Raw genomic sequence first — 15,648 nt, 5'->3', positions numbered from 1 at the left:
CCAAGAGTTTGAGGTTGCTGTGAGCTATAACACCCTGGCACTCAACCCCAGGATGACTGAGTGAGACTTTCTCAAAAAAAAAAAAAAAAGGAATATCACTCACAGAAGAGCAGATCGAGAACAATCTGACATCAAGGAGAAATGTCAACATGTTTCTTTACTGTTCTCCCATCCCCTGGATTCAGGTCTGAGACAATCCCGGAACAACAGAACAATTATATCACAGGATTGGAAGACCCTTAAAGTCTTTTCATCCAAGCCCTCACTGATGTGATTCTTTCCTTTCATGTTCCTGGTGAGAAATTATTCTTCCACTTGAATGCCTCTGGTCATGGGGAACTCACCTCCACCAGAACATTTCGAATGTCCCACTTATTGATTTCTCCAATGACTAGAAGGGTCTTCCGGACCTAAGAGCTTAAAGTTGGGGATACGTAACTTTCACTCACTGTTCCTAGTTTTTATTTTTTTACTTATTTTTTTTTTTCTGAGATAGAGCCTCTAGCTGTCGCCCTGGATAGAGTGCTGTGGTGTCTCAGCTCACAGCAACCTCCAACTCCTGGGCTCAAGTGATTCTCCTGCCTCCACCTCCCAAGTAGCTGGGACTACAGGCGCCACCATAACGCCGGCTATTTTTTGGTTGCAGTTGTCATTGTTTGGCAACCCGGCTGGATTCGAACCTGCCAGCTCATGTGTATGTGGCTGGCGCCTTAGCATCTTGAGCCACAGGCATCGCCGAGCCTCCTAGTTTTACCCTCTGGATTCACATGCAAAAATAAGGGGGGGGGGGGGGGGAGGACAAAAGTTGAATCCCTCTTCCCTGAGACAGCCTTCTCTTTTCCATGATGATGTGGGGTTTTTTATGCACCCTCACCGACCTGCCAACTGCTTTCTGGACAAGATCCTGTGTGGCAATAACATCTTCAAAATGTGGTTCCCATACTGAGGAATGTAAAATCTCTGCCAGGGGTGTTACCAAAGTGAAAATGAAAACACACCCATGTGCACACACAGGCGTGTAGAAATAAAACTCCTCTGACTGTATTCTCCTCCATTGCACATTTCATAGCATATTGCCAAATGCCTTGTTGAAATTCACACATTACATCCATGGCAAGTTATTGCCTCTACCTGGAAAAAAATAAAAAAAGGAAAAAAGGTGCCCAGGACTGGCCCAGCTCTGTGTGTGGGACAACCAACACAGGGAAGGGCAGGACTTTCGGCTTCCTTGTTCTGGACTCTAATCTCCTATTAACTCAACCTTGGAGCCCCTTAGCCCTCATGGACGTTGGAGCTCATTACTGACTCAGACTGAGCTTCAGGCCAGGTCATGGGCTCTGGCATTGTTTTTAATACAGGAGTAACAGAAAAGTCAGTAAGACATCACATTTATTCACATTTCTCCACCCAACTCTAGCCAGCACTGATAGAGATCCCCTGGGTGGGATTTTGGGTGAAGGTCCTACAAAGGGTGGGGGAAAAGGGAAATGCTTTGAGTAGGGCAGTGCATGGGGTAGACTGTAGGGTGAATGGTAGCACCCCAACACTGGGCAGAAATGGGAATGAGGTGGCAGGGACCAGTGCCCCCAGGCCCGCAGTACTTGACTGCAGGAAGGAGTGTTCTGAACCTTTCCAGAGGAATGGTGTCCAAGACAAGGGTAGATTCCATGGCTGAACCCCAGCAACAAGTAGCAGAGAGGTGACCTCATAGATGGTAAGCAAAAGGAGGAAGGGCCCAGCCAAAATCCCTGGCTTCTGGCCTCACAGAGGCGCAGGAGTCCTGGGTGATCAGACAGATGCGATGGGGCTCAACCGGTGGCTGGGGCTGAATTTCTAACCAGTAGCCCAGAGAGGAGAATAAATCTGACTCAAAAAAATGAAAGTATATGATGTCCAATTCCAGAGTCACTGATAGAACACACACCTGCATTCCCCTGGCTACTATGCCACAGATCTCCCCCTTCCTGACATTTGTGCTATTGATTTTGGGGACCCTGGTAAATTGCTTTGTTATTTATTCATGCTAAATTTTTCTTTTGACCCATCACATCACCCTTTTGATTTATGAGGATCCTAATTGTGGGTCATTTGTAAGCTCTTCCTCCAAGGTTCATGAATCCTGCAATTTTGGCTGTCTCGTTGGAGTCATTAATAACAGGTGGTGAATCCAGCTGAGCAAAGGGAGAGGCCAGGGCTTGCATGTGCTACCACAGGCTCCCTTCCCAGCAGACACCGACTTCCCAACCAGAAGGCTTTCTCCCACCACTTGTTCAGTCTCTCAGGAATTCGTCTAACTACACTGATAGCCAACCCGCGTATCTCTGCCTGGCTCATAGGATATGTTGGCAAATGCCTAGCTGAAACCCCAATCTGCTGCACGCTTTCTATAAGCAGTCACCCTCTCAAGAAAAAAGAAAGATGAAGCAAGGTTAATGTAGCCTAGCTGCTGACTGGCTAATGTGTACTAGCTCCTAGTGGTCCCTGCTGCCTTTTGTAAGGACCCATCAAATCTGGTCAAAACCTGTCCAAATTCATCACCAAAGACCAAGTGGCCCTCACCCATTCCGAACGTCCAATGTCCCTGCCCTGGACCCCTGGAGATCGATGAGTCTGAATTCACACTCAGACAATAAGAGAAGAATGAAACAGAGAAACCAAAGCCAGACCAGGAATGAACATTTTCTCTTGTTTTAATTAAGAAAAAGTCTAAATAAAACTTTCATAGAAACAGGGACATAAGAAAAAGGCTAAAGAAAACCTTCGTAGAAACACAGACATAATACAAATTATAATGACCTGCATATAAAACCTGGCATCAAATTTGACCTTTGGGAATATTTGTATATAAAAATATGCATGCATTAAAATCTGAGCCACTGTGGCACAGTGAAGCAGCTTAACCACCCGAGAGCAGCAACCACAAAGGCGGGTCTGGTCCATGGACGCAGGGAGCCCTTGGTCCTCCAGCTTCAGGGGTGAGCCCTAAGTGAGAATGACAAGATTTTCTGAAGGCAAAACTCTGTGTGTGAGCACCAAAATGCCACAAGCCTGGCATGGAACAAAAATGGTGCTGGAAGAATGGCAGGAGAGAAGCTCGTCCTTCATTCCCTGCTCCTGGGCTCTGACCACACTGAGGATTCCGGCTCTCTGGTAGATAAACCACCTTTAATTTTACAGGAACTTTTGCAATTTCCAAATAAGCCAACCAATTCTAACTCAAGGAGCCAAATCATAATTAGCCTGATCTGACGGATTAGTATGTCATTTTCTGCAGAACAAGACCTCGAAGTATCTACCAAAATGACTGTAACAATAGAAAAGTACAATGATGGTGGTTTCAATCTATTTCAGTCTTGGACCAAATGCAGCTGAGCAATTCTAACCCAGAAATTACTCTCAGGCAATGCAGTGAAAAGCAGCTACGATCAACACTGGAATTCCCTCCGTTTGCATGACTTCACTGAAGCTCTCGACTCTCCTTCCACAAGACAACGGTGGCTTGGGCAGAGCAGTCGATGATGCACGTCTGTCTTCAAGGAGGAAGATGCCGTTCCTTCACTGGCAGGACCTGTCACTTTGGCCGAACAGGGCTCAGGACGTTTGTCCATTGGCTTGTCCCTGTTCAGTCCATCCCACGGATGTGGGAAGGGGGAACTGTCCCTAACTCAGGTGCTAAGCTGTCACCCCAATAGTCTGGCTCCACAAATGGGAAACAGGGACACGATAGGGATGGAGGGTGGGCAAGAGGGAGCATCAGGAGAAGCAATGGTGGGGAGTCCTATGGCTCGAGTGTCCTGCAAGGACAGCAGTGCATCCATAATTTCCAGCTCCTGGTAGTTATTGAAAGGGGTGAGAGCGCTTCTGTCATTCTAATGGATTCTACAGAGGGAAAAACAGCCACCCTACTAACTTTCACACAAAAGGAGAGTGGTTTCTTAGCCACCTCCAGGGTGGGTCCTTTTCCCTCCCGGTCCCTGGCTTGCCTGTCTTGCTGCAGGCTGATCTGATACTTTCCCTCAACTGTCACATGAAGTGAAGGGGGAGATGAAGGACAAGAAAGTCTGAATCACAATTTGGGCAAAAAGCCAGGAGCCACAAAGCTGTTAATGAGGAATCTTCTCTCTCAGGCAGCACATCTCAGGACACTAGCACGGAGAGGAAGAGACAGGTGCTCCCGCGTCACCTTAGTCATTACCACAGCCCACAAGACCAACAGAGCAGCGTGACACTTCGCCTAGTACTGTGGCTCTTTCAGGACAGAGGCCGAGCCTGGCAACTCCTTCACAAAGTCTTAAGACATTTTGCATGGAACAAGGATGAACAACGCCCTCTAGTGCAAAGTATAAATAAAACAAGGACTGTGGGTCTAATTCATTTTCTGATACCAGAGTGGTTTCAAAGTTCCCCAGAGAAATGGAAAAATAAGAACAAACAGAAGAACAACAGATTATCTTTAAGAACATCATAATAATTTAAAAAAGGTAGGTGTTCACATCCATGCCTAGTACCCTCATTGCCGAATCACATTCCCTTCTCGGTGGCTCTGACCTTAATACATTCTAAGAAAGGGGGACATGTTGTGGGGGAAGCTACTGGTCCCCTTAAAGTTTGGGCAGACTGCCTACTGGTGCCAGAATAATGCCAAAGACATAGAAAAGTCCCAGCAGGAGGTTGAGCTTGGCAGTCCTCTGGGGCAGCTTGTTGAAGGCCTGGCTTCGGAACTGTCTCTCGAGAGAAAAAGCCATGGGGATAGTGAGCAGGGGCAGAGCCAGGCTGATGCTGCAGTGAATGGCCAGGATGCTGAAGACCAGGTAGGGCAGGAAGAGCAGCGTGTTGTAGAGAATGTAGGAGAAGGTGGGGCCGATGAGGATGGCAAGTGTGACAATGCCGGCCTCCCGGTCGGACTCCATGTCCCTGGTGTTGTTGGAATGGAGAATGGCCTCGGTGCTAAGAGCAAGGGGGATGGCATAGACCAGTGGAAAGATGGCCAGGGATCCCACCTGGACGGCGTAGGCGAACATCACAGCCAGCGGGCCAAAGGTGATGAGGATGATGAGGTCTCCCAGAGCCACATACTTGAATCCAATTCCTGCGGCCAGAAAACCCAAAGAGTTGGTGTGAGATGAAGGTGGGAAACTTTTCACCAGTCAAGAGGCAGGCCACCTCTGGCTGGGAACATGAATCCTTAGACCACGAGGCTGGGCACTCATTCCCTTCCTTTCCCTCCAGGGCAAAATCTGCCTGCTTCTCCAGTGACACAGGTACAGAGAGGATGCCCAGTTAAGGTTCAAGGTCCCTCCTTCCAGGCTGGTACCCAACTTTCCCTTCCTGTTGTCCCTCAACAGAGAGCACTGGGCTCCCAGTGCACACAGTTCAATGGAAGAGACTGGGAAGGATCTAATGGTCTCACAATCCAGTTTGCTCTTTTCACCCTTCCCTAACTTCTACGAGACTCTGTGAGACCAGTCCCTCACAGAAGAGCTGCCTAGTCCCCTACTTCTCTGCCTCCTTTTCTGGTTTTGAAAACTGCAGTGAATCACAGTGAAACTTCAGGGTGCCTAAAAAACCACAAAAAGAAACTTTCACCCTGAGATGAGCAAAATGGCCAGGACATAAGAGTCATGATGCTGTTTCCCTTCCCCAGTTCCCATGAGGTTAAAGCAAAACCACCCCGAACTCCCACTCCGTCCTGATATTCTACTTTGAAGTCTATCTCACTTTTGGCAAACCTGCCCATTCTCTTCATCCCATTTCATTCCAATCTCAAATCTAAACACTCTCCAAATCAATCTCTCCCCATCCCTAATCTCCACACAGCAGTTAGAGTGAGCCTTTAGAAATCGTACCCTGACCACCCTCCTTCCCCCAGCCTACACTAAGAAGTCTTAAAAGATTTATCAGCAATTCACTCTGGGGATCAAAGTCCCAGATCTTTATCCCAACTCACCTCTGGCCCTGCCTGTCTCTCCTCCCTTCCCTCCCCTGAGATTTTTTTCAGTTCCTCAGGGCCTTCAGATACCCCTCTCTGCTTGGCAAAGGCCTTCTGATCTTTTAAGACCATTCCTCAAGACAGCCTCTCCCAGCCGAGCGCAGTGGCTCAAGCCTGTAATTCCAGCACTCTGAGAGGCCAAGGTGGGTAGACTGCCTGAGTTCTGGAGTTCAAGATGAGGCTGAGCAGGAGCAAGAATCTATCTCTACTAAAAATAGAAAAAACTAGCCATGCTCGGTGGATATGCCTGTAGACCCAGCTACTAGGGAAGCTGAGGCAAGAGAATTGTTCAAGCCCGAGAGTTTGAGGTTGCTGTCAGCTATGATGCCACGTACTCTATCCAGGGCACAAAATTAGACTTTGTCTCAAAAGGAAAAAAAAAAAAAAGACAGCCTCTCCTCACTCCCTAAACCACATTCGGTCCCCCTGATCTATGACAACCTGACTGCTGCTTTCATAAACTTCTCTTGCTTCCAATTACATAATCTCTGCCTTTCCCACCAAACTGTAAGTCCCAGGAAGGCTCAGCCTGCCTCTGGCTCGTTCACGGCTCACTCCCTGATGCTTGGTGTGAGGGCTGAACTGAACACATAGTAACAAGCACCTAGAATGTGGGCTCAAAGTCAGGAAAACCTCCCAGACTGAAAAAGTAAACCAGGTGCCAGGTGCCCACTGAAGGAAGTGACCCCCACACATATTGCTACAGAAGCTTAAGAAACTCCAAATCTAACCAGGCTATAAGGTGTGGCCATAGGATCAGAAAATAAAGAAAGCTCTTGGTGATCAAGCACATTTCAATCAGCTTCAAATGATAAATGACAGTGGTCTGCAAAGGATCTAAAACCATGGGAGCCCAGCAAAGTGGCTCACACCTGTAATCACAGCCCTTTGGAGGCTGAAGCAGGAGGACTGCTTGAGCCCAGGAGTTTGAGGGTGCAGTGAGCTATGATCATGCCATTGCCTTCCGGCCTGGGCAACACAGCCAGACTTTGTCTCAAAAAATTTATTTTTATTTGGAGACAGAGTCTCACTCTGTGCCCTAGGTAGAGTGCTGTGGCATTGTAGCTCACAACAACCTTGAACTCTTGAGCTCAAGCGATTCCATTCCCTTGCTTCAGTGTCCCAAGTAGCTGGGACTATAGGCCCCAGCCACAACACCCAGCTAGTTTTTTTCTATTTTTAGTAGAGACTGGAGTCTCACTCTTCCTCAGGCTGTCCTTGAACTGAGCTCAGGCAATCCATCTGCCTCAGCCTCCCAGAGTGCTGGGATTATAGATGTGAGCCACCGTGCCCAGCCACCAAAAAAATGTGACAATAAAATAAAATAAAACGACGAGAGCCAAGGAAAAAGATTCAGCCCAAGGTTACCTCCCCATTAGCAGCTGAGGCTCCTTGGCTTTAAGACGAAGCATGCCCAAGGACGGCATCATAGTCAGGCCCCACTCCCCAACACCCAGGAAGCCACTTCTGTGCCCTCCAAATTATGTTTTGAGAAATAATTTGGTTGTCTGATGCCATCCAGGAGGAAGTTTCCACGACAGAGGATGCCAGCTCCATTTCTAAATTAGTAAACTGACGTCGCCTGCAATGTCTCTCACATTTAGGGGAATAGCCCTGCCCGAAGAAGAGGCTGGCAGGGATACTGCCAGCACAGACCTAGTAAGTGTCCTCACCAGCTGCCCTCTCTTCTTTTGCTTATTTTCTCAGCTCCCCAACCCTACTTCAGGGCTCTGGCTGTGGAAGAAAACCCAACAGTGCTACAGCCTTAATCTTTGGCTGGGTTCTTCAAGAACACCTCCTCAGGCTCGGCGCCTGTGGCTCAAGCGGCTAAGGTGCCAGCCATGTACACCTGAGATGGCGGGTTCGAATCCAGACCCGGGCTGCCAAACAATAATGATGGCTGTAACAACAACAACAAAATAGCCAGGCGTTGTGGCGGGCACCTATGGTCCCAGCTACTTGGGAGGTGGAGGCAGGAGAATTGCTTGAGCCCAGGAGTTGGAGGTTGCTGTGAGCTGTGGTGCCACAGCACTCTACCCAGGGCAACAGCTCTGTCTCAAAAAAAATATGATCTCCTCAGATCATCTGGCAAAAAGGGACATGAGTAAAGTTGAGCAGAGACCTGTGTCCCCACCTTATGTAGGTCTCACACAAAAACCAAGCACAAACCCACTCTAGAGATGAGAAAGGTCTCGTCATGTGCCCGAGGTTATGTGACACAAGAAAATGACAGTGCCCTTGGCGAGAAAACCCTGTTTCCTCACATCCAATATATGGCCCAAGGTTTGTGTGTTCTCCCAGACTCAGAGATGCAATCCATTTGAGCAGGGGTGCTCAAACTTTTTAAACAGGGGGCCAGTTCACTGTCCCTCAGACCATTGGGAGGGCCGGACTGCAGGCCCCGAACGAGTCGGCTGCTAAGCAGGACAGGCAGCGGCAGCAAAAACACCCAGCGGGCTGGATAAATGTCCTAGGCCAGCCTCAAGTGGCCTGTGGGCCATAGTTTGAGGACGCCTGCCCTTGAGAGTTTCTCTTCAGGCATTCCCACCTCTTCCAACACCATTTTCTGAATGAGCCTGCACAGTGAAATACTAATGGACCAGTTCTCACACAGCAGCCAGAACTGATTTGTTAAAACATAAATCAAAAAGTTGGCAAGGATGCAGGGCAAGTGGAGCCCTCACATAATTGAGGGTGGGAATGTAAAGTAGTACATGGGTCACCAGGAAAGTTTTGAGACAGACTGTGTTATGGTCCATTATTTCACGTCTAAGAAACAGTCCACAGCATCCTTTCTGACTATTTGTGTAAGTTTCCACTTGCTCAGCTTATCAGCGCTGCTGGGAGGGCTTTATTTGTTTCCATCTGTGAGGATTTTATGTTTCTTGATTTTTGTGTATCACAAAACTTTCATAATGACCCATGTATAATCACTCGGGGACAGCTGGCAGTTTCTTAATAAATTAAACAGTACCTACCCTATCACCCAGAAGTTCCATTCCTAGGCATTTACCCAAGAGAAATGAAAACACAAAAAGACTTGCACAGTCAGAACAGCCAAAATACGCAACAGTCCAAATGTCCTTGAACAGGAGAATGGCTAAACAAATTATGGTATATTCACACAAGGGAATGCTGCCCAGCAATAAAAGGAACTATTAATACACATTAACACAATGAATCCCTACATCATGTTGTGAAAAGAAGCCAAATGTAAGAGTTCATACTGAAATAAATTAAGATACATGCATATCTGACTAGTGCATACTGAATGGGTCCATTGATGTGGCTTTCTAGATCAGGCAAAACTAATCTATGTGAAAGAAATCAGAAAAGAACTTGCTCTGGATAGGGCAAGGAGAGTGGAACAGATGGGCAAGAAGCACAAGGAAACTTCTAGGGCTGATGGAAATGTTCTGCATCCGGATGGAGCATGGGTTATGGGTTACACAGCTGTGAGCATTTGTCAAGATTCATCAAACTGTAGCACTAAAGATCTGTGCATTTCATTGATGTCAATTATATGTCAATAGAAGTCAACTTAAAAAAACTACAGATTATGTCTTTACTCAGCTCGATGTATTTCAATGTCTTCTCATTTGTTCATTTAATAAAAATTTATTAAGTAATGTTACTTTAATGCCAGGGCCAGGTACCGTAGTTCATCCCTTATAATTCCAGCATTTTGGAAGGCTGAGGAAGGAAGATTGCTTGAAGTCAAGAGTTCAAGACCAGCCTGGGCAGCACAGCAAAACCCCCAACTTTACAAAAAAAATTTTGAAAAGAAAAAGCTGGGCATGATAGCATGCGCCTACAATCTATTATAGCTACTTGGGAGGCTGAGGAAGGAGCTGGAGGCTGCAGTGAGCTGTGACTGTGCCACTGTACTCTAGTCCGGGTGACAAAGTGAGATCCTGTCTCAAAAAAAAAAAAAAAAAAAAAATTATATGCCAGGCCCTGTTCTGAACACTAGAGGGTTAGCTAAGAATAAAGAGACAGCTGGATATGGTAGCTCACACCTGTAAGCCTGGCACTCTGGGAAGCTAAGGAGGGGAGATTGCCCGAGATCAGGAGTTCCAGACGATCCTGAGCAAGAGCAAAACCCTGTCTCTACTAAAAATAGAAATATTAGCCAGGCGTTGTGGCGGGCACCTATAGTCCCAACTACTTGGGAGGCTGAGGCAAGAGGATCGCTTGAGCCCAAGAGTTTGAAGTTGTTGTGAGCTGTGATGCCATAGCACTCTACCCAGGGCAACAGAGTGAGATTGTTTCAAAAAAAAAAAAGAGACACAGAAATCCTTACCCACAGGGGGCTCACAGTCTAAGAGGAAAGATAATTAACCAAATAAGTACTTTATATGATGTGCTAGAAGGTAATACATGATGTGAAGAAAAATAAAGCAGAAAAGAGGAGCAGGGAGGGCAAGGGGGTATAATTTTTAATAAGGCAGAGAGCAAGGCCTCACTAGGCAGTTGATGTTTGACCAAATGGTTGGAGGTCAGACAAAGAAGGAAAGAGCATTCCAAACAGAAAAAATAGAAACTACAAAGAACCTGGGAAAGGGGTGTGTCTGGCATGGTCCTGGACCAGAAAGGAGGGCCGTGTGACTAGCCCAGGGAGAGCAGGAAGAGAGGAGGGCAGGTCAGAGAGCTGCAGGGAGGACAGCGGGCAGCCAGGGAATATAAGCCCGTGGGGGTCACTGTAAAGACTTTGGCCCTTGGCTCGGCGCCTGTAGCTCAACCGGCTAAGGCGCCAGCCACGTACACCTAAGGTGGCGGGTTCGAATCCAGCCCGGACCCGTCAAACAACAATGCGGGCTCCAACCAAAAAATAGCTGGGTGTTGTGGCAGGCGCCTGTGGTCCCAGCTACTTGGGAGGAGGAGGCAGGAGACTCGCTTGAGCCCAGGAGTTGGAGGTTGCTGTGAGCTGTAATGTCACGGCACTCTACCCAGGGGGACAGCTTGAGGCTCTGTCTCAAAAAAAAAAAAAAAAAAAAAAAGACTTTGGCCTTTATGAGATGGGAGCCACTGGAGAGTTCTGAGCAGGACAGACATGGCTACCTTAGAACAGTATTACTCTGGGAGCTGATTTGGGAACAGCCTGAAAGGGACAAGGTCATATGCAGAGACCAGTTAGGAGCCTGCTGTGTATTAAACCACCCTAGTGGTTGGAGATAATGAGAAGGGGTCAGATCCCAAATGCATTTTGGAAGTAGAGTTATCAGGACTTGCTGATAAACTGAATGTGAAATGCGAGAGAGAAAAGTCAAGTGCCCTTGACTTTGGCCTGAAGAGCTAAAAGGATGAAGTTGTCACTGAACAAATGGAAAAAACTGTGGGTGGAGCAGGTTACTTTGGGGAAAAGATGAGGAGTTTGGTTTCTGTGTGGCGTCTAGAAGTTACTAAGAGGTTGAATATGAGTCGGAAGTTTGAGAGTCACCAGTTTAAGAGCTGTCATCTGAAGTCATGACACTGGCTAAAATCATCAAGGGAGTAAAGGGAGACAGTGAAAGGAGTTCCAAGGGCTGGGCCCTGGAAGTTGGGCTTTGTAAATCCAGCAGAGAAAGGCTGGGCGTGGTGACTTATGCCTGTAACCCTAGGACTTTGAAAGCCCCAGGCAGAACACCTGAGGCCAGGAGTTCAAGACCAGCCTGGGCAACTCCACGTCTACAAAATTTTTTTAAAAACTAGCCAAGCATGATAGCATGTGCCTACAGTCTCAGTGACTAGGGAGGTTGAGGTAGAAGTATCGGGTGGAGCCCAGTAAATTGAGATTACACAATGAGCTACGATAGCAACACTGTCTCAGAAAAAAAAATAAATAAATAAAAGACCAGAACAATCTAGCCCCCACCCACCTCTCCAACTATCTCATCCCCCCTCAGGCTCTCTTCCGCCCAGAACATTTGCACTTGCTGGTCCTTCAGGGCCAAAGGAGTGAGAATCACCATAATACTCCAATTCTGCCCCACGGCTGACTCCTTATCCTTCCTCCAAGTTTTAGTTTAAGTGTCATCTTCACAGAGAGGGTCTCTTCCCTTCAGCACCACCATCTTATACTTTCCATTACAGCACCCCACTGATTTCTCTTGTTGAACTTTTCACAAGTGGCTGCCAGGACACCATAGTTTCTTGCTTCTCCTTTTAGTCCCCTCTACCTGCTCTTCCTTTTCTCCTCCACCTGTTAATGTTGGAATGTGCCCCAGCGCTCAGTCCTGATCCTCTTCACTTTTCTACCAATACTCCCTCTACATTAATGATCTCACCCAGATCTCAACTTTATACGCCAATGACTCCCAAATAAAACATCTCTAGCCCAGACTTCTTCCCTGAACTTGGACTCATATGTGTATCTCCACCTATCCATTTGACATCACCCCTTGGAGATCTTAGATACTAAGATGTGCAAAGTCAATCTGATTTGCCCCCAAAACCCATTATACCCTCCACTGCCTCCATCTTGCAGTTGCTCAGGTCAAAACTTTGAGTTTCTCTCTACAGCACATCCAATTCACGACCTGGATCCAAGCCACAGAACATCTCTTACCTGGATTATGCAAGGGCTTCCTAATGTTCTTCCTGCCTCTACCCTTGCCATTCCCTAGATCCACTCTCAATACCTTAGCCTGCAATGGCTGCTCCATTTCAGTGGTCTACAAGGCTTGTATAATTTGTGTTCTGCCTCCCTATTCTCCCAAATGAAATTCTTCTGTTTCTCTTACTTACTCCCTTTACTCTCTCCCTCATTCAGACATGGACTCCACACTGTTCCTCAAGCTCTTCAGGCCTACGGCAATTGCTGTTCCCTTTTGCTAAAACACTCTTCCCCCACATACCTCCTTGGCCAACTTCCTCATCTCTCACCTCCTTCACTCTAGCTCAAGTGCTGCTTTTCTAATAAAGCCTATCCTGATCTAAACCATTTAATATAGTAATCTGTGTCCCCCTTCTTTGCTCTACATTTCCCTCCCTTAGCATTTATCATTTTACATATACTAAAGTCAGGGTGACCAAGTCAACTTGGTTTACCAGGAACTCTCCTGGCTTTACCACCAAAAACCCCACATCCTGGGAAGTGACTGGGTCCTGAACATTGGTCACTGTAACTATAATTTACTATTTTTATTTCTGTCTCTTCTCCTGATGATATGTAAGTTTCACAAGGGCAAAGATCTGTGACTGCTGTGTTCATATAAAACAGTGCCTGGCACATTAAAGGTGCTCAATAAATAGGGCTGGACCACTTTTCCCTTACTACCTCAATCAGCCTCCTGTAAGAAGTCACCTAGCACAATAGCTGGACATAATAAGCTCTATAATTTTGAGCTTTTCCAATTCAATTCTTGAAACTGTGGCATTATAAAGTATGATTAACAAAAGGAAATTAGATACAAAAAATGTTCACATATATGAATCATGCCGAACATCTGTAAGTCAAGCCAACATCTTTACAACTATTTTCAAAAAAATCATAAACATGACCCACACATTATAGATTTCAAGTAAAGTGGCCTGATTTAGAAAAGAACCTTTGGGGCGGTGCCTGTGGCTCAGTGAGCAGGGAATCAGCCCCATAAACCCAGGGTGGAAGGTTCGAACCCAACCCCTGCCAAACTACAATAAAAAGAAAAGAACCTTTGATAACCCTATAACTCCTATATAAAGCAGTAGTTTTCAGTACATACAACTAAGACCTGCAACACAGGAAACAAGCCAATTCTTACCTCCTGTGTAGAGAAAGGAGCCAGACAGGCCTCCAAAGTAGATGAGAGCCAAGTGCTCCAGCTTCAGAGGGGACAGGGAGTAGAGGCATGCGGCACAGACACAGCCCAAGGTGTACAGGAAGACTCCAAACCAAACAACATCCTGGGGCTCCAAGATTCGGTCAACTAGCGTCCTATCATCACTCTTTTTGTGGTCAATACCCTTGGAAAAGTCATAGTAAGTGTTGACCAAATTGCCAGCCCCGTGCACAGCCAGGACAGCCACGGCACAACCCACCAACAGCCTGGGATCCAGGACGCCGTGAGATCTGTATGCCAGAGCACTGCCCAGGGCCACTGGGGTGAGCGAGGCACTGAAGCTCCAGGGCCTCAAGGCCAGCACGTAGGAGGCGCACTTCTGCCTCCAGGAGCGCTGTGGTAACCTGCCCTGCTCCGGACAGTCGTTCCCCAGTGGGTCCCTCTCCCCAACCTTAACAGTCTCTGCCTCCAGGATGTTAATCTTCTCCCCCAGGGCCTCCAAGGCCGCCATGGAAGCTGCACGTGGTTGAAGTTCAACTCTTAAGTGAGCTGCCCACAGTGACCGCCCGGGGCCAGGGAGGACAGGACGGGGAGGGGCTGCAGGGCCTGACCTTCCTTTGGTTCCGCCCCGGGACAAGCCTGGTGAGGCGGCGGGGTTTGGGGATAGCAGCAAGCGGGCCTTGCACCGCACGGAGCCCGGCGGCGGCGCCGCCCTGACTACACGTCACCTGAGCAACGAGTCTCGGCCCCCAGCCCCACGCTAGAGCCAAAGGCCGAGCCGCAACCACTTGCCCCTGGCCATCGGGGCCGCCATCTTGTGCGTCGGCCTCTGGAGGACCGCCCGGAAACACCGGCCGACAGCACTGGCCCGGCCCGCCAGCGCAGGGCCGGAGGGCGGGTCTGGGCTGACGCGGGGCGGGGCCAGCTGAGAGAAAGAACCCAGTGACTTGTAAAGCGACACGCCTCTGGGCTAGTTCCTGCAACGCTAACCAAAGCTATTCCCAGGGAATCTCAGAAAGGGGCGGGGCCACGTGGCGGGGCGGGGCCGGAAGCCGGGAAGAGGCGGGGCGGCGGTCCATTGGTCCAGCCCTTCTCCCGCCTGGGACCCTCCTTGGCAGCGGCGGTTTCACTAGTTCAGCCTAAGTTTTCGATGCTAGTCAAATCCAAGGGTCATACAATGCCAAATCAGATAACATATTGGTAGAAATATTAAAATCCTGGCTCTGTCACTTACCAACCGTATGACCCAATCTCTGTATCTCAGTTAGCTCGTGTATAAAATGGGATCGACACAACTTGCCGCCAAAAAATGTTCAGGTGTCTAATGGCTGTTTAACTTGCATGTGCCATATTCTGTTTTAGGTACTTTACATGTAGTATTAACATTTAACCCCTACAACACTGCCCAACGATACAGGTACTATAATCCTTTTTGTCTTACAGATAGGGAAATAGGTACAGAAGTGTTGGACCCAAGTTTCAGATGCATTTAGTTTGGCTCCAACCTGCTTTTAACAAAATTCTTAATACATTGTAAGTACGCAATAAATACTAGTTATTATTTTAACATAATGAGTAATAAAGCTCGTGCAAACAAATCTACAAACGTACTGATTACTGTTGCTATAAAATCCTCTAATATTATTAATTAGAAAACAGGGCTTTATCAACTCTCAGTGTGGCAAAAAATCTCATATATTGCAGGTGGTAGTGAAATTTGGTACCTCCTTTATAGAAATCAATTTGATAATATTCATCAAAACTACCTGACCCTGTAATACCATTTCTGGAAATTTATCTTAGTATAGCTGCCAGGGAATAAAATGATACACATTTAAAGTCATTCACTGAAGCATGTGAAAAAGCATACATTTGGAAACAATACAAGTGTCTATCTACAGAGGACTGGAAAAATAA

At 47.4% G+C, this 15,648-nt stretch overlaps 1 protein-coding gene across 1 annotated transcript; it reads right to left on the bottom strand.

Moving 5' to 3' along the window:
• Positions 1-4,398: 4,398 nt before the first annotated feature.
• UBIAD1 (UbiA prenyltransferase domain containing 1) lies at positions 4,399-14,556 on the bottom strand. Its single transcript, XM_003793270.2, has 2 exons — positions 13,714-14,556; positions 4,399-5,089 (listed from the first exon to the last, which is right to left on the bottom strand). Exons 1-2 carry the CDS (start codon positions 14,240-14,242, stop codon positions 4,602-4,604), a joined length of 1,017 nt encoding a protein of 338 aa, XP_003793318.1. The 5' UTR covers positions 14,243-14,556; the 3' UTR covers positions 4,399-4,601.
• Positions 14,557-15,648: the final 1,092 nt, after the last annotated feature.

This window comes from Otolemur garnettii, unplaced genomic scaffold, assembly GCF_000181295.1.
Source record: "Otolemur garnettii isolate 467f Iridium unplaced genomic scaffold, OtoGar3 scaffold00067, whole genome shotgun sequence".
In the NCBI taxonomy this organism is placed as follows: Eukaryota; Metazoa; Chordata; class Mammalia; order Primates; family Galagidae; genus Otolemur; species Otolemur garnettii.
Note: the sequence above shows the minus strand (reverse complement) of the source record. Positions and strands in the feature narration are given on the sequence as shown.